Genomic DNA, 13,457 nt, shown 5'->3' with positions numbered 1-13,457 from the left:
AATTCAATAAGTGTACAGCAGGCTAATATTTAAGTTAATAACTTTGTATGGTCTATGAATGACATTATAAATATCCAAATGGTACTTGGCAGACAAATGGCTCTCCACTCCTGCTTTACACAGATTTAAATAGATATATGTGTCCCCTGTCTCTTGTTATACGATGTTCTGTCTTCCAATAAGAATTCCATCACCAAAGGGTAAACCAGTGGAGCTAGCCGATCTTAGACTGTGAACACCGGAACTGTGAGCCAAAATAAACTACTTATCTTTATGAAGCTAGCTTTCTCAGATGTTTCATTTTAGTAACAAACAGCTAATAGATTTATTTTAGAACATAAAACTTTCAGGGGTGTCATCATTAGATATTCTAATGAAAAATAGTGAAAGATTAATCAGCCTAGTAGTGTATTTTATATCAGCTGAAACAAGAACTTTGATATACTAGTGGTAAAGTCTATGGAAAGAAAATGGCTATAAAAATTCAAAGGTACATGGCCTTTGACCCAGCAATTCACTTTTAGGAATTCAGTATATAATCAGATTGAATTCATACATATGGAATACATATGTTCCTACTCAAGATTATTAGTCTGTACAGGGTTTTAATAGCAAAAGATTAGGAAAAATCTAAGGATACAGATTAAATAATGCCACAATCATAAATTATATAAAATTTGGTCATTAAAAACAAGGATTCTTGGCCGGTGCCGCGGCTCAATAGGCTAATCCTCCACCTAGCGGCGCCGGCATACTGCGTTCTAGTCCCGGTCGGGGCGCCGGATTCTGTCCCGGTTGCCCCTCTTCCAGGCCAGCTCTCTGCTGTGGCCAGGGAGTGCAGAGGAGGATGGCCCAAGTACTTGGGCCCTGCACCCCATGGGAGACCAGGAGAAGCACCTGGCTCCTGCCATGGGATCAGCGCAGTGCGCCGGTGCAGCGCGCCGGCCGCAGCGCGACAGCCGCAGCGGCCATTGGAGGGTGAACCAACGGCAAAGGAAGACCTTTCCTCTGTCTCTCTCTCTCACTGTCCACTCTGCCTGTCAAAAAAAAAAAAAAAAAAGAAAAAGGGATTCTCCTAGGAGCCTCAAAAGAAAGGAAATCACAATGGAATTGTATGCTGATAATACAGTAGTCATATAATAGACATACTTCTCTTTGTGATCCAAAGAAATAGCTATATCGATGTTTGATTTAGAATTTGTGAAAATTATTTATTTATTTTTATTTGACAGATAGTTAGACAGTGAAAGAGAGAGAGAGAAAGGTCTTCCTCCCGTTGGTTCACCCCCCAAATGGCTGCTACCGCCAGCACGCTGTGCTGATCCGAGGCCAGGAGCCCGGTGCTTCCTCCTGGTCTCCCATGTGGGTGCAGGGCCCAAGCACTTGGGCCATCCTCTGCTGCCCTCCCGGGCCACAGCAGAGAGCTGGACTGGAAGAGGAGCAACCGGGACAGAACCCGGTGCCCATATGGGATGCTGGCGCTGCAGGTGGAGGATTAACTAAGTAAGCCACAGTGCTGGCCCCTAGAATTAGTGAAGATTAATAGAAAGATCTAAAGAACAATACAATAGAAAGAATTCTCTGTTTTGATATTCTGAGCCCCATTTGAATTCCCAGAACTAGCATCAAGATTATTTTAAACTGAAGGCATTTGAGATCCCACAAATGAAGGGTGAAAAAAAGCCTTCAGAGCTTTCTTTTTTTTTTTTTTTTTTTTTTTTTGACAGGCAGAGGGGACAATGAGAGAGAGAGAGAGAGAGACAGAGAGAAAGGTCTTCCTTTTTTTTTTCATTGGTTCACCCTCCAATGGCCGCTGCAGCTGGCGCGCTGTGGCTAGCGCACCGCACTGATCTGAAGCCAGGAGCCAGGTGCTTTTCCTGGTCTCCCATATGGGTGCAGGGCCCAAGCACTTGGGCCATCCTCCACTGCACTCCCGGGCCACAGCAGAGAGCTGGACTGGAAGAGGAGCAACCGGGACAGAATCCGGTGCCCCGACTGGGACTAGAACCCTCTGTGCCAGCGCCACAGGCCGAAGTTTAGCCTATCGAGCCACAGCGCCGGCCTCAGAGCTTTCTTTATATGACTAAAAGGAGCAAATTCTAGGAAATGAGGCCACCATAAATCCCAATTTGTAGCCCTGAAGAAGACGGAAAGACTGCTCATCCCTGTATAGAGGAACATTATTTCTCTCTCTCTCTTTCTCTATTTATTTTATCTTAAAGTCAGAGTTAAAAAAATAGTGAGGGAGAGACAGAAAGATATTCCATTCGCTGGTTCACTCCCTGGATGGCCACAACAGCTGGGGCTGGGCCAGGTCAAAGCAAGGAGCCAGAAGTTATTTTCCAAGTTTCTCTGGAAAGCACTTGGGCCATCTTCCACTGCTTTCCCCAGGCCATTAGCAGGGAGCTGGTTCGGAAGTGGAGCAGCCAGGACACGAACTGGCGGCAATACAGGAGACGGGCATCACAGTCATTGGCTTTACCTGCTATGTCACAATGTTGGCCCCTACCGCAGACTGTCTTCTCTGCTCCCCTAAAATTCCGTTTGTCCACCCTAAAGAAACCTATTTGTAAAAAAACATTTATCTCCTCTCCTTTTTCCTACAAAGGTAAGTATATACTCACAAGTTTAACCATTTGATGAGCCAGCTGCTTCTTTTCTTGGCTCTCGTATCTATGAAATTCAGTTTTATCTCCTGTTAATCTTTTGTCAGTTTTATTTGCAGGCCCCCATATACAGGGTACAGGATAAGTTTTCTTCCCCTACATTATGGAAAATTATCTAAGATATAACATATGGTTAAGGCAAGAAGAAGTATTCAAGGCTAATATTTTCTTACATCTTGTAAATAATCCTCAGGAATTAAACAATAAACCAATAACAGTGCGTCCAGAGAGGAAAATTGATTGGCTAGTGTTTGAAAATTTGCATTCTATATCCTAGAATGAGGGAGACAGGGTAGGGTAGGAAGTATCATTATGTTCTTATTTTTATTTATTTATTTATTTATTTTTTGACAGGCAGAGTGGGCAGTGAGAGAGAGAGAGACAGAGAGAAAGGTCTTCCTTTGCCGTTGGTTCACCCTCCAATGGCCGGCGCGGCCGGCACGCTGCGGCCGGCACACCAAGGAGCCAGGTGCTTCTCCTGGTCTCCCATGGGGTGCAGGGCCCAAGCACTTGGGCCATCCTCCACTGTACTCCCGGGCCACAGCAGAGAGCTGGCCTGGAAGAGGAGCAACCGGGACAGAACCCGGTGTGCCGGTGCCACAGGCGGAGGATTAGCCTATTGAGCTGCGGCGCCGGCCATCATTATGTCGTTAATAACTGTATATATGAACTACATGAAATTTGTTCCCTTTATATAAATAAATAAAAAACTGAGGGATATATTATTTTGTTTACCTTTAAATAAAGTAAAGATAATCACTAAATTTCATATTAGCCATTATTTTGTGAATTATGTAGTTACCTTGACTGTTTCAAAAATATGAAAAAAGATAATATTAGATGTTTAGCAACAGAAAAAAGCTGATCAAATGTATTAGCACTAGGAGAATGTCTTTCTTCTCTTTGGACATCAAAAGCTTGAGACCAACTATCTGATTTAACAGCTATTTTTAAAAGAAAGGTTGAAACAAATATTCACTTTGAAACATTTTCTTTAATCTTCCACATTGCCAGGAAGCACAATGTGATTCAGAGGCTGCTAACCCCCCAAAGATGGAATTCATATTTCACATTTTGTACTTTTTTCCTTGTATTCCAATGGATTTGTTTTTCTTTGGGGGAGGGGGGATACAGTCTTAATCTTAACTTTGAAAGACCTTGGAAATATTAAAATTCCATCATTTCTGCCAAAATGTTTATAATACTTTCTGTCATATATATAATAGTCCCTGGGTACTGATAACTTGACTTAGGATTTTTCACCTTTGCAGTGGTGCAGAAGTGATACACATTCACTAGAAACAGTACTTCCAATTTTGAATGTTGGTGTCTTCCTGTGCTAATGATAAGTAGTATAAAGCTCTCTGCATGCCGGGCAGTGACAGCACTTGGAACTCCCAGTATGCCATGGGATCATGAGAACAAATGATGGTACTATAAAATGTACTGCATTGCCAGTGTTTCATGATGATATTAAATTTGTTACTATAAAATAGCCTTTGTGTTAAATGATTTTGCCAAAATGTAAGCTAATGTAAGTGTTCTAAGCATGTTTAAGGTAAGTTAGACTAAGCTATGATGTTTGCTAGATTAGAAAATGATAAAAGAAAAATTCTGAAATGTTCTAAATTTAATTACAAGGGCCAGAAGATAGAGAGAGGGAGAGAAAAGGAAATTAATCAGTTAACAGCAGAAAGTAATGGAAGACTCATACACCTTCCCAAACATGTGCCACAACCTTCAGATGCCAGCTCTTCCTGCTTAGATATACATTTTCCAGACAATTAACTCAAGTCATCCACAAAGGAACAAGTACTTCTTAGAGATTGTCCTCCTTATCCCCAAATTGTCCCTGCTTTGATAGCCAGTGCAGGTTCACTGTAAACAATGTATGCTTTCCTTCCCCAAATTTTCATTATAAAAATGCTCTTGGCTCCAAGGTGCAATGGACATATTCCAAATAATTTCTAGTCTTGCTGCTTGTAGTTATGGAGCTTGTTCCAGGACCTGGTCCTTCTCTAGATGGCATCAGTAACAGCTCGATAAACTCTTTTCTTTTCCCAATAAACTCTTCTATTTCAGAGATCTCTGGCTTAACAGTTTTATTAAATGCAATTTAAGGTGGAGGATTAGCCTATTGAGCCGAGGCGCTGGCTTGAAAATGAATCTTAATGTGAATGGAAGGGGAGAGGGAGCGGGAGATGGGAGGGGTGCGGCTGGGAGGGAAGTTATGGCGGGGGAAGTCAATGTAATCCATAAACTGTACTTTGGAAATTTATATTTACTAAATAAAAGTTAAAAAATAAAAAATAAATGTTAATTTAATGTTAATTAAATTTTTAATTTAAATGTTAATTTAATTTTATACACCTCAATTTACAAATTTTAATGTTAATTTAAAATGTTAATTTAATGTCTGGCTGTACAATTATTTCGTATATTGTCTCTAACCAATGACAAACATGGAACTTTCTTTTTCATGCCCTCAGAGTTTAAGAGGTAGATCCAGAATTTGTCATTTACATGCAGATGGACAATTGAAAGAATCTAATGTTTTTAAATTGTTGAATTGCTTAACTTATAAATTATTAGGTAAAAAAAGTACCAGGAACCCAGTTTAATGTTCAGAGAACCTCAATTCAGTCACTGCTCCATTATGTACTTGCTATATTACTTTAATGCAGTTAAATTATTTCTTAGCTAATTTAATCAACATGACATATTGGGTGTGCCAATTTGGCACAGAGGTTAGGATACTGCTTGGGATGCCTGCTTTAAGTCCTGACCTCCTGTGCTTCTGATACAGCTTCCTGCTAATGCAACCTTGGAAGGCAGCAAATGATGGCTACAGTGCTTGTGTCCCTCTCACAAATGTGGGAGACTCTGATGGAGTTATAAGCTCCTGTCTTTAGCCTGGGCCAGCCTGGCTGCTGTGGGTATTCCAGGAGTGAAGTAGCAGATGAAGATCTCTGTTTCTTTCTGCCTTTCAAATAAAGTATATGGCAGGGGTGGTGAGAGAGGGAGAGAGAAACTGAAATCATGAAGAATTTATTTGAGGGACCAATGCTGTGGAGTAGAAGGAAAGGCCACCACCTGCAGTGCCAGCATCCCATATGGGTGCCAGTTCAAATCCCAACTGTTCTACTTCTGATCCAGCTCCTGCTATAGCCTGGGAAAGCAGTAGAGTATGGCCCAAGTGCTTGGGCCCCTGCACCCATGTGAGATACCTGGAAGAAACCCCTGGCTCCTGGCTTCGGATGGGTCCAGCTCCAGCCTTGCAGTCATTTGGGGAGTGAACCAGCTGATGGAAGGCCTCTCTGCCTCTGCATCTTTGTAACTCTGCCTTTCAAATAAACCTTTTTTTAAAAAAGTTCATTTGAGCAGATAGTCATTGAAGAATTGAATCAAACTACAAGCAGTTTGGGCTCCATCTTGGGATTGTAGGGAAAAACTTTGATAAAGTGTTAGAAGCAATACTAACAAAATAAATTTGTCTGGTTAAAGAGGAAAGTGCCCATTTAGAAGTTAGTGTGGCAGTTTCTGCTTGGTTAAGCTTCAGTTTTGTTTTATATTTATGCTGGACTTTGGAGCGAGAGTAGTCTTAACCTAATGTCTTCCCAATTAAAGCAATTTACAGATTCAGTACAATCCCAATCAAAATACCAAAGACATTCTTCTTGTCAGGGTTGAAACAACAGTGGAGAAAAGATTACCTCAAGGGGACAAGGCAAAGAAAAAAGCATGGTGTATTTAAAGTAAGATTTATTTTAAGTCAGAGACGTGCAGCCATAGTGGCCTGCAGGGGGGCTCTAAGAGAGGCAAGAGCTGAAGTGCTAGTGGGATTTTTAAGCACAGTTTTGGAGAAGAAACTGTCAATCAGTACAAGGTGGGGACAAACCCATCAAAAGACCTGATTTGTAAAGTTTATACTCTGTCTGACGTGCTCATGATAAAACATCAAAAGGAGACACCTACTTTTTTAAAAAGATTCATTTATTTATTTGAAAGGCAGAGTTAGACAGTGGCAGAGGCAGAGAAAGAGGGAGATGATTCACTCCCCAAATGGCTGCAACGTCCTGAGCTGGGCCAATCCGAAGCCAGGAGCCAGGTGCTTCTTCTGGGTCTCCCTCATGGGTGGTTGGATTTGGGCCATTTTCTGTTTTCCCAGGCCACAACAGAGAGCTGGATTGGAAGTGGAGCAGCCAGGACTCAAACCAGCGCCCATATGAGATGCTGGCATGGCAGGCGGTGGCTTTACCCACCATGCCACAGTGCCAGCCCCTCTAATTTGTTTTACAGTTAACTGGGAGCTCAGAAGGAAGGAATCACCACTCCGCTGCTATTCTCATGGTAAAACTGGAAATTCCTAGAAATGGGGCAGGCACTTTTAACCTTGATAAAGGTAATTTTTGGGGAAAGCAAGCATTTTGCACCCTAAATTTCCACTGGGACCAACCTGACTGCTTATTAAGCTTTCTGACTTCTTACATTCTCAGATCTGAAAAACTGATCCAAAAATTTATATGGAATCACAAGAGACTGAATAGCTAAAGCAGACATAAACAATAAAAATAAAGCTGGACATATCACAATACCTGCTTTCAAGACATATTACATTAATACACAGTTATTCTTAAGTATTGAAACTTAACTGAAAAATGATCCCTGTTAAATATAAGAATATCAATAATAGAGGGAAGAGATGTACAATTTGGGACATGCTCAAGCTGACTTGGCCCAAATGGTAGAGTTAGAAACTTACCAGGGGATTCCAATTCAATCCCATCAAGGTGGCATGTACCAATGCCATCTCACTAGTCCAAGTGATCAATTTCTGTTCACAATTGATCATAATGATAGGACTAAGAGTCAAAGGGATCACATAAACAAGACTAGTGTCTGCAAATACTAACTGATAGAATGAAAAAGGGAGAACGATCCAACATGGGAAACAGGATACACAGCAGACCCATAGAATGGCAGATGTCCTAAACAGCACTCTGGCCTCAGAATCAGCCTTTAAGGCATTCGGATGTGGCTGAAGAGCCCATGAGAGTATTTTAGGCATGGAAAGCCAAGACACTCTGGCAAAAAAAAAAAAAAAACAAAAAAAAAAACAAAACAAAACAAAAAAAAACAACAACAAAACAAACAACCTAAATGAAAGATGTCTGCGAGTGAGATCCCAGTGGAAAGAACGGGCCATCAAATAAGGAGGTACCTTTCTCTGAAGGGAGGAGAGAACTTCCACTTTGACTATGACCTTGTCTAAATATGATCAGAGTCGGTGAACTCAAAAGGCTTCCATAGCCTTGGCAACTCATGACAAGAGCCTAGGGTGATTACTGATGCCATAAACAGGAGTGTCAATTTGTTAAGTCAACAACAGGAGTCCCTGTGCACTTACTTCTCATGTAGGATCTCTGTCCTTAATGTGCTGTACATTGTGATTTAATGCTATAACTAGTACTCAAACAGTATTTTTCACTTTACATTTCTATGTGGGTGCAAAGTGTTGAAATCTTTACTTAATATATACTAAACTGATCTTCTGCATATAAGGAGAATTGAAAATGAATCTTGATGTGAATGAAAGGGGAGAGGGAGCGGGAAAGGGGAGGGTTGCGGGTGGGAGGGAAGATCTGGGGTGGGGGGAGCCATTGTAATCCATAAACTGCACTTTGGAAATTTATATTCACTAAATAAAAGTTAAAAAAAAAAAGACAGATTACAGCACATTTATAATCAAAACAGCTTGTTACTGTCATAAGAATAGACACATCAACCAATGGAACAGACTAGCAACACCTAAAATTAATCCATATATCTACAACCAACTAATCTTTGACAAAGGAGATAAAATCACTCTCTGGAGAAAAGACAGTGTCTTCAATAAATGGTGTTGGGATAACTGGATCTCTATGTGCAGAAATATGAAACAAGACCTTTGCCTTATACGTTATACAAAAATCAACTCACAATGGATCAGAGATCTAAGGCCTGAAGTCATCAAATTACTGGGGGAAAACATAGGGGAAACACTGCAAGACACTGACATAGGCAAAGACTTCTTGGATAAGACCCCTGAGGCACAGGCACTAAAGGCAAAAATAGACAAATGGGATTACATCAAGCTAAGAAACTTCTTCACAGCAAAAACTCAACAAAGTAAAGATACAACTGACAGAATGGGAGAAAATATGTGTAAACTATACATCTGATAAAGGATTAATATCCAGAATATGTAAGGAGATCAAGAAACTCAACAACAACAAAACAATCTAGTTAAAAAATGGGCTAAGGATATGAACAGGTATTTTTCAAAGGATGAAACAGAAATGAACAATAGACAATTAAAAAGATGCTCATATCACTAGCCATCAGGGAAACACAAATAAAAAGCACAACAAGGTTTCACTTCACCTCAGTTGGAATATCTATCATCCAAAACCAAAAAAACAAATTCTGTCAAGGATGTGGGAAGAAAAGTACCCTAAAACACTATTGGTGAGAATGTAAACTTGTGCAGCCATTATGGAAGATAGTCTGGAGATTCTACAGAAATCTGAAAATAGATCTACTATATGAACCAGCCATTCCACTCCTGGAAATCTACTCAAAGGAAATGAAATCAGCATATGATAGGGTTACCTGTACCTCTATGTTTATAGCAGCTCAACTCATAGTAGCTAAGCTATGTAATCAACCCAAATGTCCATCAACTGGATAAAGAAATTATGGTATATACAAAATGGGCTACTACAGCTGGTAAAAAGAATGAAATCCTGTCTTTCCCAACAAAATGGAGATCATCATGTTTAGGGAAATAAGCCAGTCCCAAAAAGACAAATATCACATGTTTACTCTGATTTCTGGTAACCAATATACAGAGTACAAAAAGTAAGTTGATAAGCAGTATTGACATTTTGAGATTTGATTTTTTAAAATATTTATTTATTTGAAAGAGTTATATATAGAGAGGAGGGGCAGAGAGATCTTCCATCGATGGCTCACTGCCCAATTGGCTGCAGCAGCCACAGCTGCGCGGATCCGAAGCCAGGAGCCAGGAAATTTTTCTGGGTCTCCCACCAGGGTGCAGGGGCCCAAGGACTTGGGCCATCTTCTTACTGCTTTCCCAGGCCATAGCAGAGAGCTGGACTGGAAGAGGAGCAGCCGGGACTAGAACTGGTGCCCATATGGGATGCCGGCACTTCAGGCCAGGGTGTTAACCCACTGCACCACAGTGTCGGCCCCAGAGATTTTTGATTATAGCCCTTGTCTATACTCCTGCGGAACAGTGTTTTTCTGCTTACTACTTGTTGAATTGTGTTAAGTTCATGATTATAAAGTAAATTCAAAGTATGTCATTGTAAAAATTAAAAACAAGGAGCAAAGATGGGAGGGAAGGAGGAATGAAGAAAGGATAGGGTGGGTACTATCATTATGCCTTTTTAAAAAGATTTACTTATTTATTTGAAAGGCAGAATTACAGCGAGGCACAGACAGAGAAAGAGAGATTTTCCGTCTGTTACTTCACTCCTCAGATGACTGCAATGGCTGGAGCTGCACTGATCTGAGGCCAGGAGCCAGGAGCTTCTTCCAGATCTCCCACGCACTGCAGGGCCAAGCACTTGGGCCATCTTCCACTGCTTTCCCAGGCCATAGTAGAGAGCTAGATCGGAAGCGGAGCAGCCAGGACTTGAACCAGTGCCCATGAGATGCTGGCACCGCAAACGGCTGCTTTACCCACTAAGCCACAGTGTCGGCCCCATGCTCTTAAAACTATCCTAAATCTGTATATATGAAATATCTGAAACTTGTATAACTCAAATACAGTTTTGTTTTTTTTTTTTTAAAAAAAGACCTATTTAATTTATTTGAAAGAGAGTTATAGACGGAGGTAGGTAGAAATAGAGAGAGAAAGGGTTTTCCATCCACTGGTTCACCCACTAGATGGCTGCAATGGCCAGAGCTGAGACAATCTGAAGCCAGGAGCTTTATCTGGGTCTCCCACATGGGTGCAGGGGCCCAAGGATTTGGGCCATCCTCCACTGGCGCTAGTTCGAGTCCCAGCTGCTCCACTTCTAATCCAGCTCCCTGCTATGGCCTGGAAAAGCAGTAGAAGATGGCCCAAATCTTTGGGCCCCTGTACCCGCGTGGGAGACCCAGAAGAAGCTCCTGCCTTCTGGTTCCTGGCTTTGGATGGACACAGTTCTGGCCATTGCGGCCATCTGGTGAGTGAACCGTGGATGAAAGACCTCTCTGTCTCTCTCTGTCTCTGCCTCTACCTCTCTCTAGTTCTGCCTTTCAAATAAATAAATAAAATCTTTAAAAAAATAAGATTTATTTATTTGAAAGGCAGACTATATTAAAAATAAATAAAAAATTGTATTGGTTCCAGAGAGGAACTAGAAGGATACACATGATAAACCAGTATTGAAATTTGACAGGTAAAGAATGTGACATTCTAGGTTATAATGATAGTACCCACCCTATCCTTGCGTCATCCTTTAAAAAAAATGATTTATTTATTTGAAAGGTAGAGTTACAGAGAGGTAGAGGCAGAGAGAGAAGTCTTTCCAGGCAGATTCACTACCCAAGTGGCTGCAAGGGCTGGAACTGGGCCTACCCAAAGCTAGGAGCTAGCAGCCTCCTCCCGGTCCCCCTAGGTGGGTGCAGGGGCCCAAAGCCTTGGACTATCTTCTAATGCTTTCCCAGGCCACAGCAGAGAGCTGGATGGGAAGAGGAGTCGCCGGGACATGAACCGGTGCAGATATGGGATGCTGGCACTGCAAGCCGCGGCTTTACCCACTACGTCACAGCCCCGGCCCCTAGGTTAAGATTTCTAACAGCTGGAAATACAGATCTGAAATTTGGATATGTCATTCTGGGGGATAGAGCTTTAGAAGAAAAGCAAAGTGGTAAATAGTCTCCTCAGGGAGAGGTATTCAGGGCTGTTGGAGAAAGAAAAGGAGGAGTGGTGATTCCAAACCTGAAGTGGGCGTTTCCAGTAGGGAGAAGTCAGAAAAGCGCAAACTGTAATTAATTTATAAGGGTTTGTGAAGTGGAACTAAATGCAAGGGTGGTGGTGGTGGGGAGCAGCTGGAAGTAGAACAGGTCTTGTAAACACTTGCAGTCACTGTAGACGGATGACGACAAGCAGCATCACCTGGGGTTTATCAAAACTACATGAGCTACGTTCGGCTGGGCCTCAGCGGGACCCCCCGAATCAGAATCTGCACTTCAACAAACTACCGGAAGTAGGCGTACTTTCAAAGAGTACAACTGGACTATCTTACTTATTTGCTAACTTTGATGGTAGGGGGCAAAGAGACTAGTAATTTGAAACCAAGGCAAACTATTAAGCGGCCCCAATTTCCTGGTCTCTAGTTTTAATGGGGGGTGGGGAGGGAGGAAAACCGCTTGTTTAAAATGTCAGTAGACTGCAGAGGCGGTTTGAGGAAAATTGGTATGGACGCCGCAAAAGAAGTCAACAAGCAACTCCACCCCGTTGACCCCACAGCGCGCAGCTCCGCGGACCCAGATTTGAAAAATCCAGATTCTGCGCACTGGCTGCTCACGCCCCACTGGCGCGCGGCATTGTGGGACTCGTAGTCCCCGCCTGCTTGCAGAATTACAACAAACAGTTTGGCGGGGACGAGGAAAGGGTCAGAGTTTGGAAAGGACCCGAGGGCGGGGTCAAAACAGCCGGCCGTCCTTACCCCTTCGTCTTTGGGCTGCCTCGAGCGCGAGAGGGGACAGAACCCTAGCTGCCTGCCGACCTCGGCAGCCCGGACGCACACGCTCTGCGTCATGGCGGGCTGGGGCGGATGATGAATTCCGGTGTGCAAGTGTGGGTTGCTGTGTCACTCGGCCCGCTCGGCGCGCCCCTTCCCCGCCGCCCTTCCGCACCGGCTCTTGGGCTCTTCCGGTCCCCAGGCGCCCCTCACCTGCAGGCTCGTCTCCCGCCGCCGCTTGGAGCACGCCGAGTCTCCGCTGCGGACTGATCTCGCGCGGTGCCCGGGATCCGGGCGCCGGAAAGACCCTGGCCATGGCTAGCGGCGCTGCCAGGTACCGGCTGAGCTGCTCGCTCCCGGGTCATGAGCTGGACGTGCGGGGCCTGGTGTGCTGCCTCTATCCGCCGGGGGCCTTTGTGTCGGTGTCCCGAGACCGCACCACCCGCCTTTGGGCCCCGGACAGGTGAGCGCTGCGAGTGGGGCTGTCGGCCGTCTGTGTTGCAAGCTTCCCGGCGAGTGGGAAGAGTGTCTCTTCCCTGCTGTAGCCTGCTCTTTCCCTCTCTTGCTGGCCTTTCCTCTGCTTCCCGCTCCTTCCCAACCCTCTGAGCCCTGGCTCTCTGGGCACTCCACGTTAAGATCCTAGCGAGATTTAAGTGGAAGGAACACCAGGTGGGGGACCGAGATCGGCTTTCTTGTCCTAACTTGAGCACAATCAAATGAGTGACCTTGGACGCGCCTCTTATTATTTATTTTTTTGGTGGGGGGGGGGGAGGGCTTCGGTTTTCGGACGATGATCTCCCAAGTGTCTTCTAGATTTAGAGGTTTACTAATTCCATGTGCATCTTCCTAAGTGAGTAAGTGCGAAAGCATCTGGCATGTCCTCGTTCTCCCCCAGAAGTTCTACTGTAGTCTTCCTTCCGATAGGTTTTGAACACTTCAGTTCTCAAAAATTGCATTGACTGCATCCCTGTTGTCCAGTTTAGAGTTCCTTAGTCGGGGGTCTGTGAGGGTCTTGGGGGCAGGGGGTGAAAACTTCTCAAAAGTTTTATTGCCA

The 13,457-nt window shown here is 43.5% G+C and overlaps 1 protein-coding gene across 2 annotated transcripts in view; it reads left to right on the top strand.

The window, feature by feature from the left end:
* Positions 1-12,257: 12,257 nt before the first annotated feature.
* Positions 12,258-13,457, top strand: part of PLAA (phospholipase A2 activating protein) — a 41,157-nt gene continuing 39,957 nt past the window's right edge. Inside the window, exon 1 of one of the 2 annotated variants that reach the window (XM_002708046.6) lies at positions 12,258-12,866. In XM_002708046.6, coding sequence (XP_002708092.1) covers positions 12,718-12,866 — 149 coding nt within the window. In that variant the 5' untranslated portion in view covers positions 12,258-12,717. The remainder of the gene's footprint in view (positions 12,867-13,457) is intronic. The other variant, XR_016224088.1, reaches the window with a different exon arrangement.

This window comes from Oryctolagus cuniculus, chromosome 1 (assembly GCF_051225735.1).
Source record: "Oryctolagus cuniculus isolate XC-2025 breed Fujian yellow rabbit chromosome 1, ASM5122573v1, whole genome shotgun sequence".
Lineage (NCBI taxonomy): Eukaryota > Metazoa > Chordata > Mammalia > Lagomorpha > Leporidae > Oryctolagus > Oryctolagus cuniculus.
Note: the sequence above shows the minus strand (reverse complement) of the source record. Positions and strands in the feature narration are given on the sequence as shown.